Source organism: Stigmatopora argus, chromosome 2, assembly GCF_051989625.1.
Source record: "Stigmatopora argus isolate UIUO_Sarg chromosome 2, RoL_Sarg_1.0, whole genome shotgun sequence".
NCBI lineage: Eukaryota > Metazoa > Chordata > Actinopteri > Syngnathiformes > Syngnathidae > Stigmatopora > Stigmatopora argus.
The window spans coordinates 12,060,521-12,074,740 of NC_135388.1; the positions used below are offsets into that span (position 1 = coordinate 12,060,521).

Here is a 14,220-nt window from a genome sequence, read left to right on the forward strand (position 1 = left end):
CTACTGTAATTTTTATTGATATTTTTGAATGAATAGGCATAGCAAAACAAGTAATTACAGAAACTTGTTTACAATCCTATGTAATGAACTTTTCTAAGCTAATAATATTCATGATATTGATACATTTGGATTTTTAATAAATAAAGCATGACTTATGAGCAATGTTCTCTATAATCTTTCATATGTCTGGTCATACAGACAACCTCCCTGAGCTCACTGAGGACCAGTGTGAACAACAGCATAAGTCCTCGCTATGGGCACACACCAGTATCACACCTGCCATAAGCAGGTGCATGTGTACGACCCATAAATGATCTAGCTATAATAAAAAAAATATGATTAACATCTATGAATAAAACATATTAATAAATGTCACTAGAAGATGCACAAATCTGACTAGAATTTTACCTTATTTTTCACGTCTACTTCTCATTCTCATTCAAATGTCTTTCTGCTGAATGTGTCACTTGAGATAGTCAAGCGTCCTTTTATATGCAATATTTTTCCATCGTAAAACTCGCTTACAACTTTAGCTTCGCTGCGTGTTTTGCAGAGGAGACCTTTCTCACCCAATTTCACCGCTTGTTCTTCTATTTACACATACTCCGACAGCCATTCCATCTTTAAGAACCACATTTCTTTTTTACTTTGGTTTGTTGAGTGGCTCCGCCACAGCCCGGTCGTTTCGCCATGATGAAGGGTTGGAAGCAGCTCTAACGAACCGTAGCTATATGCTAAACTGAAAAACAGGGATAACGGCGTAACTAACGCAGCCAATCAATGTCGTTAAAATTTACTCATGCCACGGAAGTAAACACGTGAACCGCATCATATTATTGGGTGGACACAGTGTTAGCATACCTGTCAACCTCTGCCGATAACTGCCCTTATAAATGATTATGATTCCCCTTACAAACCCACAAAAAACCTTACAAACACCGTACGAGTCGTACGGTGTTTGTAAGGTTTTTTGGGGGTTTGTAAGGGGAATCATAATCATTTATAAGGGCAGTTATCGGCAGAGGTTGACAGGTATGTGTTAGTCATAATTTTATCCCTAATTACCTTTTGTCGTCTTTTGTCAGTGACAGGCTGCCACTCTCTGCGTTGTGTTGCAAAATGGCAAAGAAAAAATTATGTTTATTATATTTTTTTTACAATTAAGGTTGGATTTTATTTATATGAGAGTAGTGCGCAATTGCACACGCGCGCAGCTTATAGGGAGCATTGTTTATTAGTAAGAAGCCATTGTTGGCCAAACCTGCAATGCAGTGTTGAATTCACAACGAGCCCTCTTTTGGCGTGCAGGAAGGCATGGCGTGGTAAATAATGCACTTAACTAAGCACCCTCCCCGACAAGAAGAAGCAAACCACTGTAGGCTATGGAGGGAAATGCTGAACGGGGGCAGAGTGCTGAAAACACCAAGCAGCACTCGGCTGTCACGTTCACTTTCTGTAAAGCCATGTGGAATGATGTAACATTGACGTCACGGCCTGGTGACGTACCAGTGGCTGATTATAAAGAAGACAAAAAAAACGCCACATCTTATTAATCATTCTGTAGAATTTAGTGTGCGCCTGCAGTAGATAGGATGGACCCCACAATGCTACATCTTCACACAAATGCATTGAAAAAAAGATTTTCTTATTGCTTTTTCATGTGTCATTTTATACAGAGATTAGATGTTTACAAATGCTCACTTTTTTATGGGCACCATTTAGTTATGCTATTTTAATTACTCATTACTTTTATGTAGCACTAAACCCCAAAATAATTAGTGTTAAAAATCATAATGGATTTGAGGGTGGATTTGTCCCCCGTATATAATGTTTATATTTTTGAACTACAATATTATGTTTTTTCCTCATGTTTAACCTTTTTGTCTGTGCTGATGGGAATTGTCAAATGTGTTTATTGATCTTGACATCTGCTCACCAAGCACTAAAACGTTTCACAAAAGTTCATGCAAGTAGAATTGTTATACAGATTTCCCATTTTATCACACTTGGGGCATTGCACCTTTTTGGATATAAAAAAAGCATAATAATATAACGTATTAAGAATAACAAGTTCAATTTTTTCTGAGAAACTGAAAAAGAAACTGAATTCTATTTTGGTTTAATGATTGTAGTACTTTTTGTTGCTTTATGTAGCTATTAATTCAAAAACTTATTTGATGTCTGCGTATAGTACACATACAGTACGTGCATGTAAAAGTGTTGTTTTATGACCATTTGTCCCTTTCATAGTTACTGTATTTGTTTTCCTTTAACACTGTTTTTGATATTAACCAATTATTGTCTACAAAATGTTTTTGTTCACATTTAGGTGCCAGTTTAATGTATTATTGTATTTAGTGAAATTAATTGCATTTACATGATTTCCTATTAATATTTAGACCTTTTTTCCAGAAGAGAACCATAGAAATTGGTTTCCCATTGCATATATGTATTTAAAGACATTTTAGTTATCTTATAATTTCAGTGCCTTTTAGTTTGCTTTTAATGCAGCCGACGTGCCGAGTGAGATGAAGCGTAAGGGTGTTATGTAATAGTTGCATTATGATGTTATTATGATCACCATGATGTTCTCATTCATTGCTAACTCTGGACACTAACACAGGTATTGTTACAACTATGAGAACAATTTGATTGCAACAGCTGAACCAACATTTCTGACTTGTGCGATTGCATTTCATGATTATGTGTGCATTGCAAATATTTCCAATGAGCCGCAGTAGACCACTTAACATATGAAACCCACCTTAAATGAGTCTGGGTGCCATTTGAAAGGGTTAAATGTCGTGAGAAGGCGTGTTTGGAGTGAAACAGGATGCAGTGACTGCATTGTCAGTCTGCTGGTGTGAGTGCAAACAGATGAGGAAATGCTGAAGCTGGTACTCCAAAACTCTCGTTGCCCTGGTAACGGTTTGCGTCACGATCGCCAGCAATTAGCTTGCAGCTCTTTAGTTTTCATGATAGGTCGAGCAGAGGCCGGCCCTAATGACCCTGGTGTCTGAAGAGGTGCTGTCAGAGCAGCATTTACAGCATAGTCATAATGGCATTAATGTTTTTACTCCATTTATTTACTTTTAGTCATTAATCACATTTATGAATTGCTGTTTATTTTAGGCTGTTTTAGCATTGAGGCACAACTAACTACACAGCACATCCTTAATCCAATCCATTGACCTCATTTACTGCTTGCCTTTTTAAAATGATGTCAACAGCCCACTCTTAGCTCAGTGTGTGTATTGCAGAGATACAAATTGGTGGAAAAGGAATGCAGCACGATGAACATCCATGTTTTTGATGTTGAAACCCTGTTCCCTGTACTTTAAAATCAAATGACAGATAAGTGAAGACACCGTGTTCCTAGAGCAGGCATTGAACGACTCATCTTTACAGCTTGTAAAGGCACTAAGATGTTCCGTACAATGGAAACTGTTGTGGTGGCTCAGCTTTTAGGTTCATAAAGAGGTTGTTGAACCTTGTATGTACTGAATGTTTGCTCAACCCAGTGACAGGGAAAAAGGAAAGAGAACGTTTAAGTGACAGTGGGAGTCCATGCTTGAATGGAAGAATGTAGTAAATGTTTTGTTTTCCAATTTACTCCCTGTTAATAGTATCCAGATGACCTTACTGATACAAGACGATGTGTGTTTTGCGTTGATTATCTCAAGAAAGAGACAAGTCTTTTCACTTTGTATGCCATTTAAAATGAACACTCCTATCACTCTGATTTATATTATTACCATTACAAAGTAACTCCTGACTTTCTTCCTGCTATGCCTGCTTGTTCTGTTTCTTATTTTTCAAAATTTTCTTTCCTCTCTTGCTCTGTGCCTCTTTTGAAAATGGTGTCAGCGCCGCTGCTTTTACACCAAAAGGCTGTTGCTAAGTGACGGTTGACGTCAGCCGCAGCTACAGAGGAGGGCTTGTGTGTGTTTAGCAGCTGAGGGCAGATCCCACTGAAAAGGGCAAAAACTGAAGCGCTATTAGTCAGTGCTATGAAAACCCCAACTTTTAACTGCTATCATCGCCATTTCCTGCAGCTGCAATATTTCAAACGCTAATGTGTACATTTTAAGTTCTGTGTTAAGGATTTGAAATGATAATGACAAAAGGCTGGTACCCACCTCTTTTTCTTCACTTTTTATTTTGTCTGTTTAGGCCAGGGCCCCCTTCCCCTGGTGCACAACTGTACAACCTCAAATATCCCCCTTACACACACACACACATACATTGCCTCCCTGCAGATTATGTGACTGTTGATTTGATTTTGTGTTGTGACAAAGGAAAGCCTCAGCCTTGTTCAGCCCATCAAACCAAGTTTGCTCACTGTCTGCTTGCTATTGTTCACCTGTCCCAGTCAATGTATGACAAGAGCTAACACCCAGGTGCCTTGCATTATTAAACAATCCGAATCTTTTTTCCATTTAAGTTTACAGTTTTCTTTCTTTCATGAATGCTTGAATCATATTTACTCTGCACTGCAGCTGCCACTTGTGTGACCCTCGCTTGTCCTTATCAGCGCTGAACTGGTATGCAAGGATCAAGTGGATAAATCATCGGCTTGATGTCACATATGAGAAGCAAGCAGCACGACACGGCTTCGCAGATACTGGGGATTTCGCAGTGAAAGTTGAGCTACTAACCGCAGAATTTGGCCTGGCAAAGACAGGGATTAATGATGTATTGCATTACTTGCATTTTGGACATATAGAGAGTTTTGGGTTACAAGTTGCTTCATTGCAAGAAAGCTCAGAAAGAGTGACATGAAGAGGGTCTGAATGTTTTTGAAGACATCAGTAAAGCTCAATTTTCACTCACTATATTCATTTCAGTAGAAATGGAGCGTTTGAAAACACCTGTGTAGCATCAGATTGGCTATTTAAGTTGCCATTTGCTCTTCTTGATTCTATTTAGTAAGCCTTCTTCAGGTCTTTGAGTGTGACACATATTACAGTGTAGCGACATGCCATTACAACTGGAGCCATCCCCCTCAGACCTGGAGGCCATCTAAAGTCTTGTCTTAAGTGGTTCATGTGTTATGTCCTGACCTACACTCTTGTCAGTGAGTTCTGACAATGATTTATCAAGGGCAGAGTGAACGTGATACCTCTTCACTCCTGCACAGCGTCATTAATGTGCGAGATGTGCTTTGTAATGGTCTGTCAACATTATGCACTTAACAAATGCTGCCAGAATAGTAAAGGCAGCCGTCAGTATAAAGCAGTGAAGTTTAAAAGCACAGCAAATGTAATGCATTTAATATTGTAGCAGTTCAGTTTTTGTTGGCTTGCATCCATTCCATACAAGGGGAAATGATTATTTAGAATCAGCAAATTTTGTGTGATGCATGTTGTGAGGCAGGAGGGATTTTGACCTTTAACTCAGCAAATCACCCCAGGCCACCTCACTGTGCTTGGAGGAGATGGAAAGGACAGCATGAAACGTGCCATTTGTTGCCATAGAGCACGTTAGCGAATTCCCAGGGATATCAGCTGAAACTAGGGCCTCATCTCATCTCATTTTCTGAACCGCTTGATCCTCACTAGGGTTGTGGGGGTTGCTCGAGCCTATCCCAGCTGACTTTGGGACAGAGGCGGGGGACATCCTGAATTGGTGGCCAGGCAATCGCAGGGCACCATGAGACAAACAACCATTCACGCTCACACTCATACCGAGGGGCAGCTGTAATAATGTCATCCAAAATAGAGTTTACGGTGAGACTCGGCTTCACTTTTACACATAAAATGACAACTTTCACAGTATGGTATAGTACGGAAATCAAACATGGCATAGGTATGACCTGGTACATGAGGAATCGAATGCTTTTTGGTTCATTTGCTTGTAAATGATTTACTTAAACAATCACTGTTGCAGTCTCTCCCCCCCACACACATTTTCGCTTTGACTATCTTGCTCACTTCCACTTCCCTGTTAACTCCTCCTCTCATGGCTCGCCTCTGATGGATGGCATTTGTGTTCGCATGCATGTTATTGGCCAGAGCACCAGCGCTCAGGCGTTGTGTTTATGAGAAGAGCTTGCACTGATTCCACGATAAACCCAGATGTTCCCTTACAAGGCTGTAAGTCCCAGATCTCGCTCTTATGTCCATATCAGGTATAGCCTTCCTGTTGCATTAGACCTCCTAACCATTGAGGTTCGAATGGTCTTATGTGGAAGTAGAAATGTTTGAAATCAAGACATGCAATGGATTTTAAAGGAGTCAGTTGTGAGAATAATTAAATCATAAAAAAATACATGATTATGTTGCTTATTAAAATTGTTGGCATTAATTTGATCAGTGACATTGTCGTAGTAGTCGTCGACTAAGCTTCTTAGCCATTAGGCGAATGGAGAAAATCTGGTAAACAATCTGTTCGCTGTAGGTTAATTTGAGGATGGTGAACTGTAGATAAGCATTCCAGTCTACAAAGATTTTTTTTACTTCCAAAGTTGACATCATAGAGAAATTTGGAGTGCTACCAATTTTAAACTAATTTTCATCACCGAATGATGCAGACAAAGGTTTACTTTGTTGCCTTATACTTACAATCTGTTGAGCTTGAGGCTGCCTAGGCACTGACACAGGAAATATTTGCAGTGAGATCACCTTTGTACCTTGGCATCGTAATGTCATTTTGATAAACACTACATTTTAAAAGCATGATTGGAATTTGGCTGATACAATATACGACGTAGAGGGACATTTGGCAAGTTAAGATCATTTGTCCTCTTCTGGCGATAGATTGCGTTTCACGATTCACAGGTCACGATTTCATTCGATCCCAATTAATCCCGATACAACACTTTAATACATTTTTTGTATATCACTTTGAAAAAAAACTAATCAAAATGGACATTAAAATAAAAGTACAATTATATCAAATTATTTCTGAAACCTTCTCATTCAGCACAAACATAAATATGTTTAGCATGAATGGCACTAAATAAACAACAGTTGTTTATTTTATTTTTTTAAAAGGCAGGATAAAACATTACCAACCACCACAGACCCGAAAAAGAAAAAAAAACAATTCAAGTTAGAACTGTGCAAAAGACATTAGCTGCAACAATGTAGAACACCTGTTTTTGATCTAAGATATGTCATTGTATCACACGGCAGAGCACTACTGGCATCTGCCATTTTTTTTCTTCCAGGAATCCACAAAAATTTTGGACATGGCCATGAACAATAATTCAATTGTTGTGTTTTACATGCGACCACACATGCGTCAAACGTCTTGATTGTAGGTTTGGATGGTGTCGAATTGTTGTTTTGCATTGTGGCAGAAAATGTAAGCCCAGATAAAACTGCCAGTACCTATTTAGGGATAGAATAATGTCAGTTCGCCACCTGATGGTGCAGTGGTTCTTTTGCCTGACTTCGGTCCAGGCTGCATGGGTTCGACTACCACTCGGTAGCAGTGTAATTGGGATTTTGAATGTCTATTTGTCTCTATGTGTACCCTACAACTGACTGGCGACCATTGTTGGGTATATTCTGCCTTTTCCCCAAACCAGCTGGGATAGGCTCCAGCACCCCACAACCATGACAAGGATAAGCTTTGTTGAACTGAACGAATCATGTGAGTACTTCCATTTTCACCCAGTAAAACAGCCTGTTTTGGCAATGATTTGACAGTAACATTTAGATGTGTGGGTTCCATTCTAAATTTGATAGGCACATCTTCAAACAGCATGTCTAAATAAATCCTCTCTAACTCAATATTTTCCTGAAGGTCCTAGTGTGGTTGCATTCTTCCAGTTTGCTCAATTTGTAGTTTTCTAGACAGCTCGCAATTCAATTAGCAGAGGAGAAAAACAGATACCAGTATGAATGCTCTTATCCCATTCAAATGCATTGCTGTGGTTTATTTATGCTGGGCGTAATCCCGCAAGTGGTGTACAAGGCCTGTTTTGGCAACACTGATAGCTGCCTGCGGACTTTTGATGTAGCTTGCAAAAAGTTATGAGCGGTTTGAACATGAAACATACCATTGTGGTAAAAAGTTCATCACTGACGTCGAAGGGCTGACCTTACTAGATTGTGGCATTTATGTCGGCCTGCTTGTTTTTCTTTTGAGCTCCACTGTATCTGGCAAGTACTTAAACATTTGTCTCCAGTAATAATATACACTACTTTACTAATCACAACTTGGTTTAAAAAGAGAGAATGTTACTGAATGACTTGGGAAATCCAATCTAGAAATCTTAATTTGAAAACCTACTGCTCTAGGGAAAGGTTTTAACTGGGCCTTGACACACACAAATGTCTATGTTTTCTCGTCTCATTCTAATATGTTTTGCTACTGGTTTTTACCTTGGGCAGACAAAGTTAAAACTGTCCCCGTGTTATTTTTCAAAAGTGGGAACCATTTTCTTAGTCAAACGTGTGTTCAACTGTTTTTTTTATTTTTTAAAGATTAGAATCTGAAGGTTGACTTCTAGCAAAATTTACTTATTTACTTTATAGTATATCGTTGGGTGGATTTGATATGGCATCAGTAGTCTTACTAAAGTACATTGTGCAATATTGAAAAAGAATTACGAAAAGTAGTGAGTCAGAAACCTCAGAACTGGCAATGATTGTTTTAGATTTAAACTACCGCCGAAAAATTCTGGCCACGCATCACTGGGAAGAAATATGTGTGAGATGAAATTAAATAGACATTTGTCAAACGTCAAGTAGAAATCGGCCCACAAGCAGCACCACAATTTGATTCAGTTCATATGTATATGTAGATATTGTGAATCAATGGTCTATAATTTATTACAGCTGTTTAATATAAAATGTTTCTTAATAGGCATGATCTCATGTAAAAACAGCCCTAGAGAGCAACTGCAGAAGCAGGAAAGTTTTGCATTGTGATAAAACCCAGGACTCAAACCAAGGGGGTAGGGGTTTCCTCTTCCTCTTATGGTGTCTCATTTCAATACAGCAAATTGTTTTAATTGTTTTAAAGGTATGTACTAGTTAGCAGTCAAGGAAAGATAGCAGGATAAGCAATTTTCTCAGCATCTTAAACTGATAAGATCAAACGCCACAAAAAAAGCCGTATTGACAGAGTTGAAAAAATGCTACTTATTTTTTTACTTTAATTCTCTTTGATTTATGGATTCTAATTCTCAACCAGGCTTTCATTGTGCTTGGTCGTTTATTGCTGCCTTAAAGTGCAAGACAAAGTTTTGATTAACTGCGCCCCTGGGGGAACGAATCTTGTTAACAATTTGAACAAAACAAAGAAAAAAAGATGGTGCATTCAAACCAGAAAAGTCCATTTTTTAAAACTCTTTTGCTGTATTTCCTTTTCACATTGTAATTTTTGCAGGCGGCCCAAGCAGAACACAGCAGAGTAGTTGTGCCATTTGTCAAAAGTATAAGAAACAATATTAATTTCTGTTGGATATATCATTACATGATTTGCAGACATTTGGATTCTTTGTTATTAACAAACACAGAAGACTACAAGCGTTATGAACCCTGAATGTTGGGAATTCTTTGGATACTGACCTTATCAGCAGTTTATATTAAACTTGTTGGATCCTTTCCAACTAGGACAATAAGCAAGCAAGCCAATGCACTGCAGAATTCTGTCGACAGCTTCTAAAAGTTCAGTGTGCGCAGAACTATGAACTGGCCATAGGGACCGGGTGGAGATTTTCATCTACGTCGGTCCAATATTTAGCCTGTGCCTATCGCTCCCTTTTTTTTTCACCCCCAAATATAGCCTTCCCATGCACTGATGGCTCGAAGCAGCAGCGGGCCGGGATCATATTGGTTTGTTTCCATTAACACCCACCCATAACAGTCCATATCAGCTAGACAAACAGCATTTGGATGAAGGGAACGATGTGTGATGTGTCGCCCTTGTATAATGAGCGGACAGAGTTCAGCGGAAAGAGTAGGAAAAAAAGAGGAACGGCAGCACCGAAAGATAGAGGCAGAAAAGGAGAAAGGCGCTGGAAGATGATGCGACCAAATGAAAAAAAAAATTAAAACACACAAGTTTGTTGTGTGGGTTTTCTCTGTGTACCCTGCTTTCCTCCCACATTCAATGCATGGTAGGCTGTTGGATGGACCCTCTTAATTGCCCCTAGGTAGGAGTGTGAGCATGAATGGTTGTCTGTTTCCTTGGTGGAAGAGAGATTCTTTTATTCAACTTCTTAAAAAGTAATAAGATTGAACGACAAAAAACAGGTTAACCTCATAATATGTAGTCATTGGAGGGTTAAGGTCAAAGGTCCATTTCCTGGCCTCTATGACAGAAAAAATAATACACTTGGTGTCCTTGTTCCTGTTTGGCGGGGTTAATGACCATTCACTGTTTTGCGTGCTTTGCATAGTTGTGACTTTAAACACATTAAATTGATATTTCCTTTTTGCCTTGGCTAAACCAGAGATGTCGAAACTGCACTCCCTTCCCTACCAGCTTCAGAATAAAATTGAAGTAAAATTTGATTTAGGACTTGAGCTGTCAAACAACGCCATCGTGCGTCCAAGCACGATTACAACCACACTATGTTGAATTATGCAGTGTTTCTAAAAATATCAGCATACATAACTGCGAAGCTTTTTCAGTGGCCTGAATGGCAAACTGTTACTCTTTGTTGAGTTTGAGATATATGGCGATATGAAAAAAAATCACCAGATGTTTTGAATAGCTCTGTTTGGGAAGACTTTGGTTGACTCACCATGACCACATTCTATTCATGTAATACCATTTAATCCAGGCTAAAGCGGATTCATCTGTGAATGATGAAGATTGCTCAATATCAAAGGGATCCAGGAGGACATGCATATGCACAAGAAATTTAGTTAACACTATTTCACACTTCAAAAGCCACAAAACTACTTAGGAAAAAAATGCTCATCCTGCGATGGGGCTATCGTGCATGCGCACATTGTGGTGGCAATGTTTAAATTATATATTTTGCAGGCCTAGTGCTTATTTTATTTGAAGAGTAAACAAACAATCTTTACTTTGCTGAACACAACTATTTTCCAGAGGAACATTTTATTGCATTTGTTTGTTTAATAAGATTAGATAAGTGTCACACACCAGCATTAGAACTTTTATTATAAGTTATGGTTTCAATATACTATACTTATTGAGCTATTAAACATGTAAACGTGTTTTGTAAAACATTGTCTATAAAGGTTTCCGTACAACGTTAAGCATACCTCATCTTTTATCAAGATGTTGGCCATCAAGTCATGTCTAAGGCATGGCTCATTCTGGCAAGATAAAGCTACAGCATCTCATTCTTGTAAATATTTCATAATATCTTATCATGCGATAAAAGTAAAGAATTGAAACTTTACTGTGATAGAATATACAGCTTGTATAACATTGCACATTTACTTACTGCAACAAAAATGAATAATTTTTTCCCTTCCTTCCTGTGCGTGCCTTGGCAGCCAAAGCTCAGTCCTCATTATCAGCGCGCGTCGCTGCAGGTTGACGTCAGCACGGCCACCCTCCTCCATACAAATGTCCTGCCTGCCATTGATACCTTTTCTCTGGCCCACTCTCCCGCGCACATACGCTCTAGTTAGCATGTTTGTATCACTTGGAACAAGATCCCTCCTCTCACACCACAGTGCAACAGCCTCACTAGTATGACACAAAGGTGCAACTAGCCGGCGCTCTTACAGCTTGCACAATTTTATTGAGTTCTGTCAAGAGATATTTATAACTCCTCTCATGTTTGAGTACATTTTTCCCCCGATGTCCTACTTTGTCACCTTTGTACCTTGATTATTATTATTTATTATTTTTCATATGCTCCTTTTAATGCACACCACATTTTGCGGACTATAAGTCGCACTTTTTTGCAGTTTGGCTGGGCCTCGGACTAATACGAAAGTGCGCTTTATACATGGAATTCTTTCTCTGAGCACCGACAGCCTGTTGTTGTTTGTTATACGCTAGAGTTATCGAAACACTGTTGTGTTAACAGATGGCTGTTTAGCCTGTTGTTTCGCCATTTTACTATTACTTTAACAGATGTTTTTTGTTGGTTTCTGATCAAATAAAATCCTCCCGAATCCCCCCCCAAAAAAGTGATATATATTCCAGTTCGACTCGTCAGATGTGTGTAATGCTGTGCATCAAATCCACTATGTAACCCTCCACACTACAGCATTTTTGTGAACTTTAACTAACTGAACGCTGACCTGCCAATCCCCTCACTGTGATAAACTCCAATTTATTTTGGCATCTTAGTTTTGTGCTGCCTGCTATGAGCACCTACATATTTCCTAAAAAATGTTTTGATTTTGCTTTTCAGATGATCTTATGGGACTGGGACCTTAAGCATTGGTACAAACCACAGTATCAGGTCAGAATTCCGGTGATTTGTATAAAGTGATAGCCAACGTGCTTGTTGAACTTAGTGAAAGCTGATTTTTTTGACCAAACGCATTACATACATTACATAAATACTCTTGCGCACACACTGTTTAAAAGCTGGCACATAATAACCTTGACGTTGTTGACTTTAAACATTTTATCACTTTCAGACATTCCATCTCCTCTAGGAACTATTTGTTTACCCTCTGTTAAAGAATTTTGCTCCCACGGCTCGAAGTCCCGATTTGTTCCTGTTTTTATCTGTTATTGTAGAACAACTTGGGAAACACTTAAGACATTACATTAATCAATTGTTCTGGAACATTCTTTTAAATTTAAGGGTTATTACAGACTGCTTTTCTTGAAATGTAAAACAGAACACAGATTGGGCTGTGCCATTACTGAGGAATTAACATCCTCAACAAAATTGAATAAACATGCTATTGTTTAAGTTTAAGAACATAATGTGTTATATATAAGGGTGCATTGTGTTTAATTAAGAGGAGATGAAACATTAGTAGGAATTTCTCAGTTACAAAATCAACTCACAATCACATTGCTCACTGACTTTGCTTTGACTCTCCTCCCCCTTTATGCAATGTCAGGGTGCGGCGAGCGGCAACGTTGTTGACCTGTCAGTCATTAATGAGGCCAGGAACCTGGTATCTGAGTTGTTGATGGACTCATCCTTGTCGCCCCAAACCATCTCAACCCTGCACAGCGTCTCCAGCCTAATGGGGACCTTCTCAGGCTCGTGTCGCCCCCGGGTCAACCCTTTCACCCCTTTCCCTGGCTTCTACCCTTGTGACGAGGTGAATGACTTGCTGGAGAGGAGTGAACGAAAAACAATTAAGGTGGGGGTTTTGGCATTAGCACTGTTGTATTTATATATTCTATGTATATTCATGTGATATACTTTGTATAGCGATTCTAATTGTGATTTTTAGGGTTTGAGCAGCAGGAACAGCCTCCCTAATCCTCAGCCCAGGCGGAGTTCTACCTCCTCTTCTGCGCTGCCTCCTCTCGACTCACTTTCGTCACGGTGGGAACGTAGCACTGGGAAGAGATCCCACCCTGACCTTAACTTGATTAGGTATCCACACATCACGCTGTCTTTATTCTTGTCCCAACCTCATTCATGCTCAAATATAGAAACGTTTATTACAGTGTCCTCTGTGCTTTCTCCCAATGTCTTTAGAATTCCAGAATTGACATTTGTAGTGTGTTTTAGTCTGCAAATGTAGTCACTATCTTTGTCCACAAGATGGAAGTAAATATCCATGTTATCTGCAGCACTGTAATTGCGCACAAGTGATAGGTTTGATGTTGTCAGTGTTGACGTTTTGTTCACGTTTGTTGTCTCTAGCTCAGGTCTGTCCAATGGCCCAAATCCAAATCTGCTCACCATTCCTAAGCAGAGATCTTCATCTGTCACCCTCACTTACCATGCAGGGTCTAGAAGAGCAGGTGGGCACAGCTCACTCACACAATACTCATTAAGATCTCATTTTTGAGAATATCACCACTAACAATAACTAGTATATTTTTAATGCACTCTATTCTAATAAGTAATATTATATAATATAATGTAGGTAAATTTGCAATCTCTTGAAAGGGGAATTATGTTGTTTGTGTGTGTGTGTGTGTGTGTGATGTGTGTGTTGTGTGTGATGTGTGTGTGTGTATGTGTGTGTGATGTGTAAGCAGTAATACTGAGATTATTACTCAGGCCCACCATGAATACATACAAACTATTAATTGATGAAATGACATCAGAAACCACTTAACAAAGATTGGTTTCAACTGGCATGCAAGCCTAAGTAACGCAGTAACAATCATCAACAAAATATGTCT

The 14,220-nt window shown here is 39.0% G+C and overlaps 1 protein-coding gene across 3 annotated transcripts in view; it reads left to right on the forward strand.

Annotated features, from left to right (window-relative positions):
* The window catches only part of pde3b (phosphodiesterase 3B), a 29,991-nt gene that overhangs the window by 7,117 nt on the left and 8,654 nt on the right, over positions 1 to 14,220 (forward strand). For all 3 annotated transcript variants that reach the window (XM_077624396.1, XM_077624406.1, XM_077624415.1), the window contains exons 2-5: positions 12,305 to 12,355; positions 12,972 to 13,220; positions 13,314 to 13,459; positions 13,733 to 13,833. In XM_077624396.1, coding sequence (XP_077480522.1) covers positions 12,305 to 12,355; positions 12,972 to 13,220; positions 13,314 to 13,459; positions 13,733 to 13,833 — 547 coding nt within the window. The remainder of the gene's footprint in view (positions 1 to 12,304; positions 12,356 to 12,971; positions 13,221 to 13,313; positions 13,460 to 13,732; positions 13,834 to 14,220) is intronic.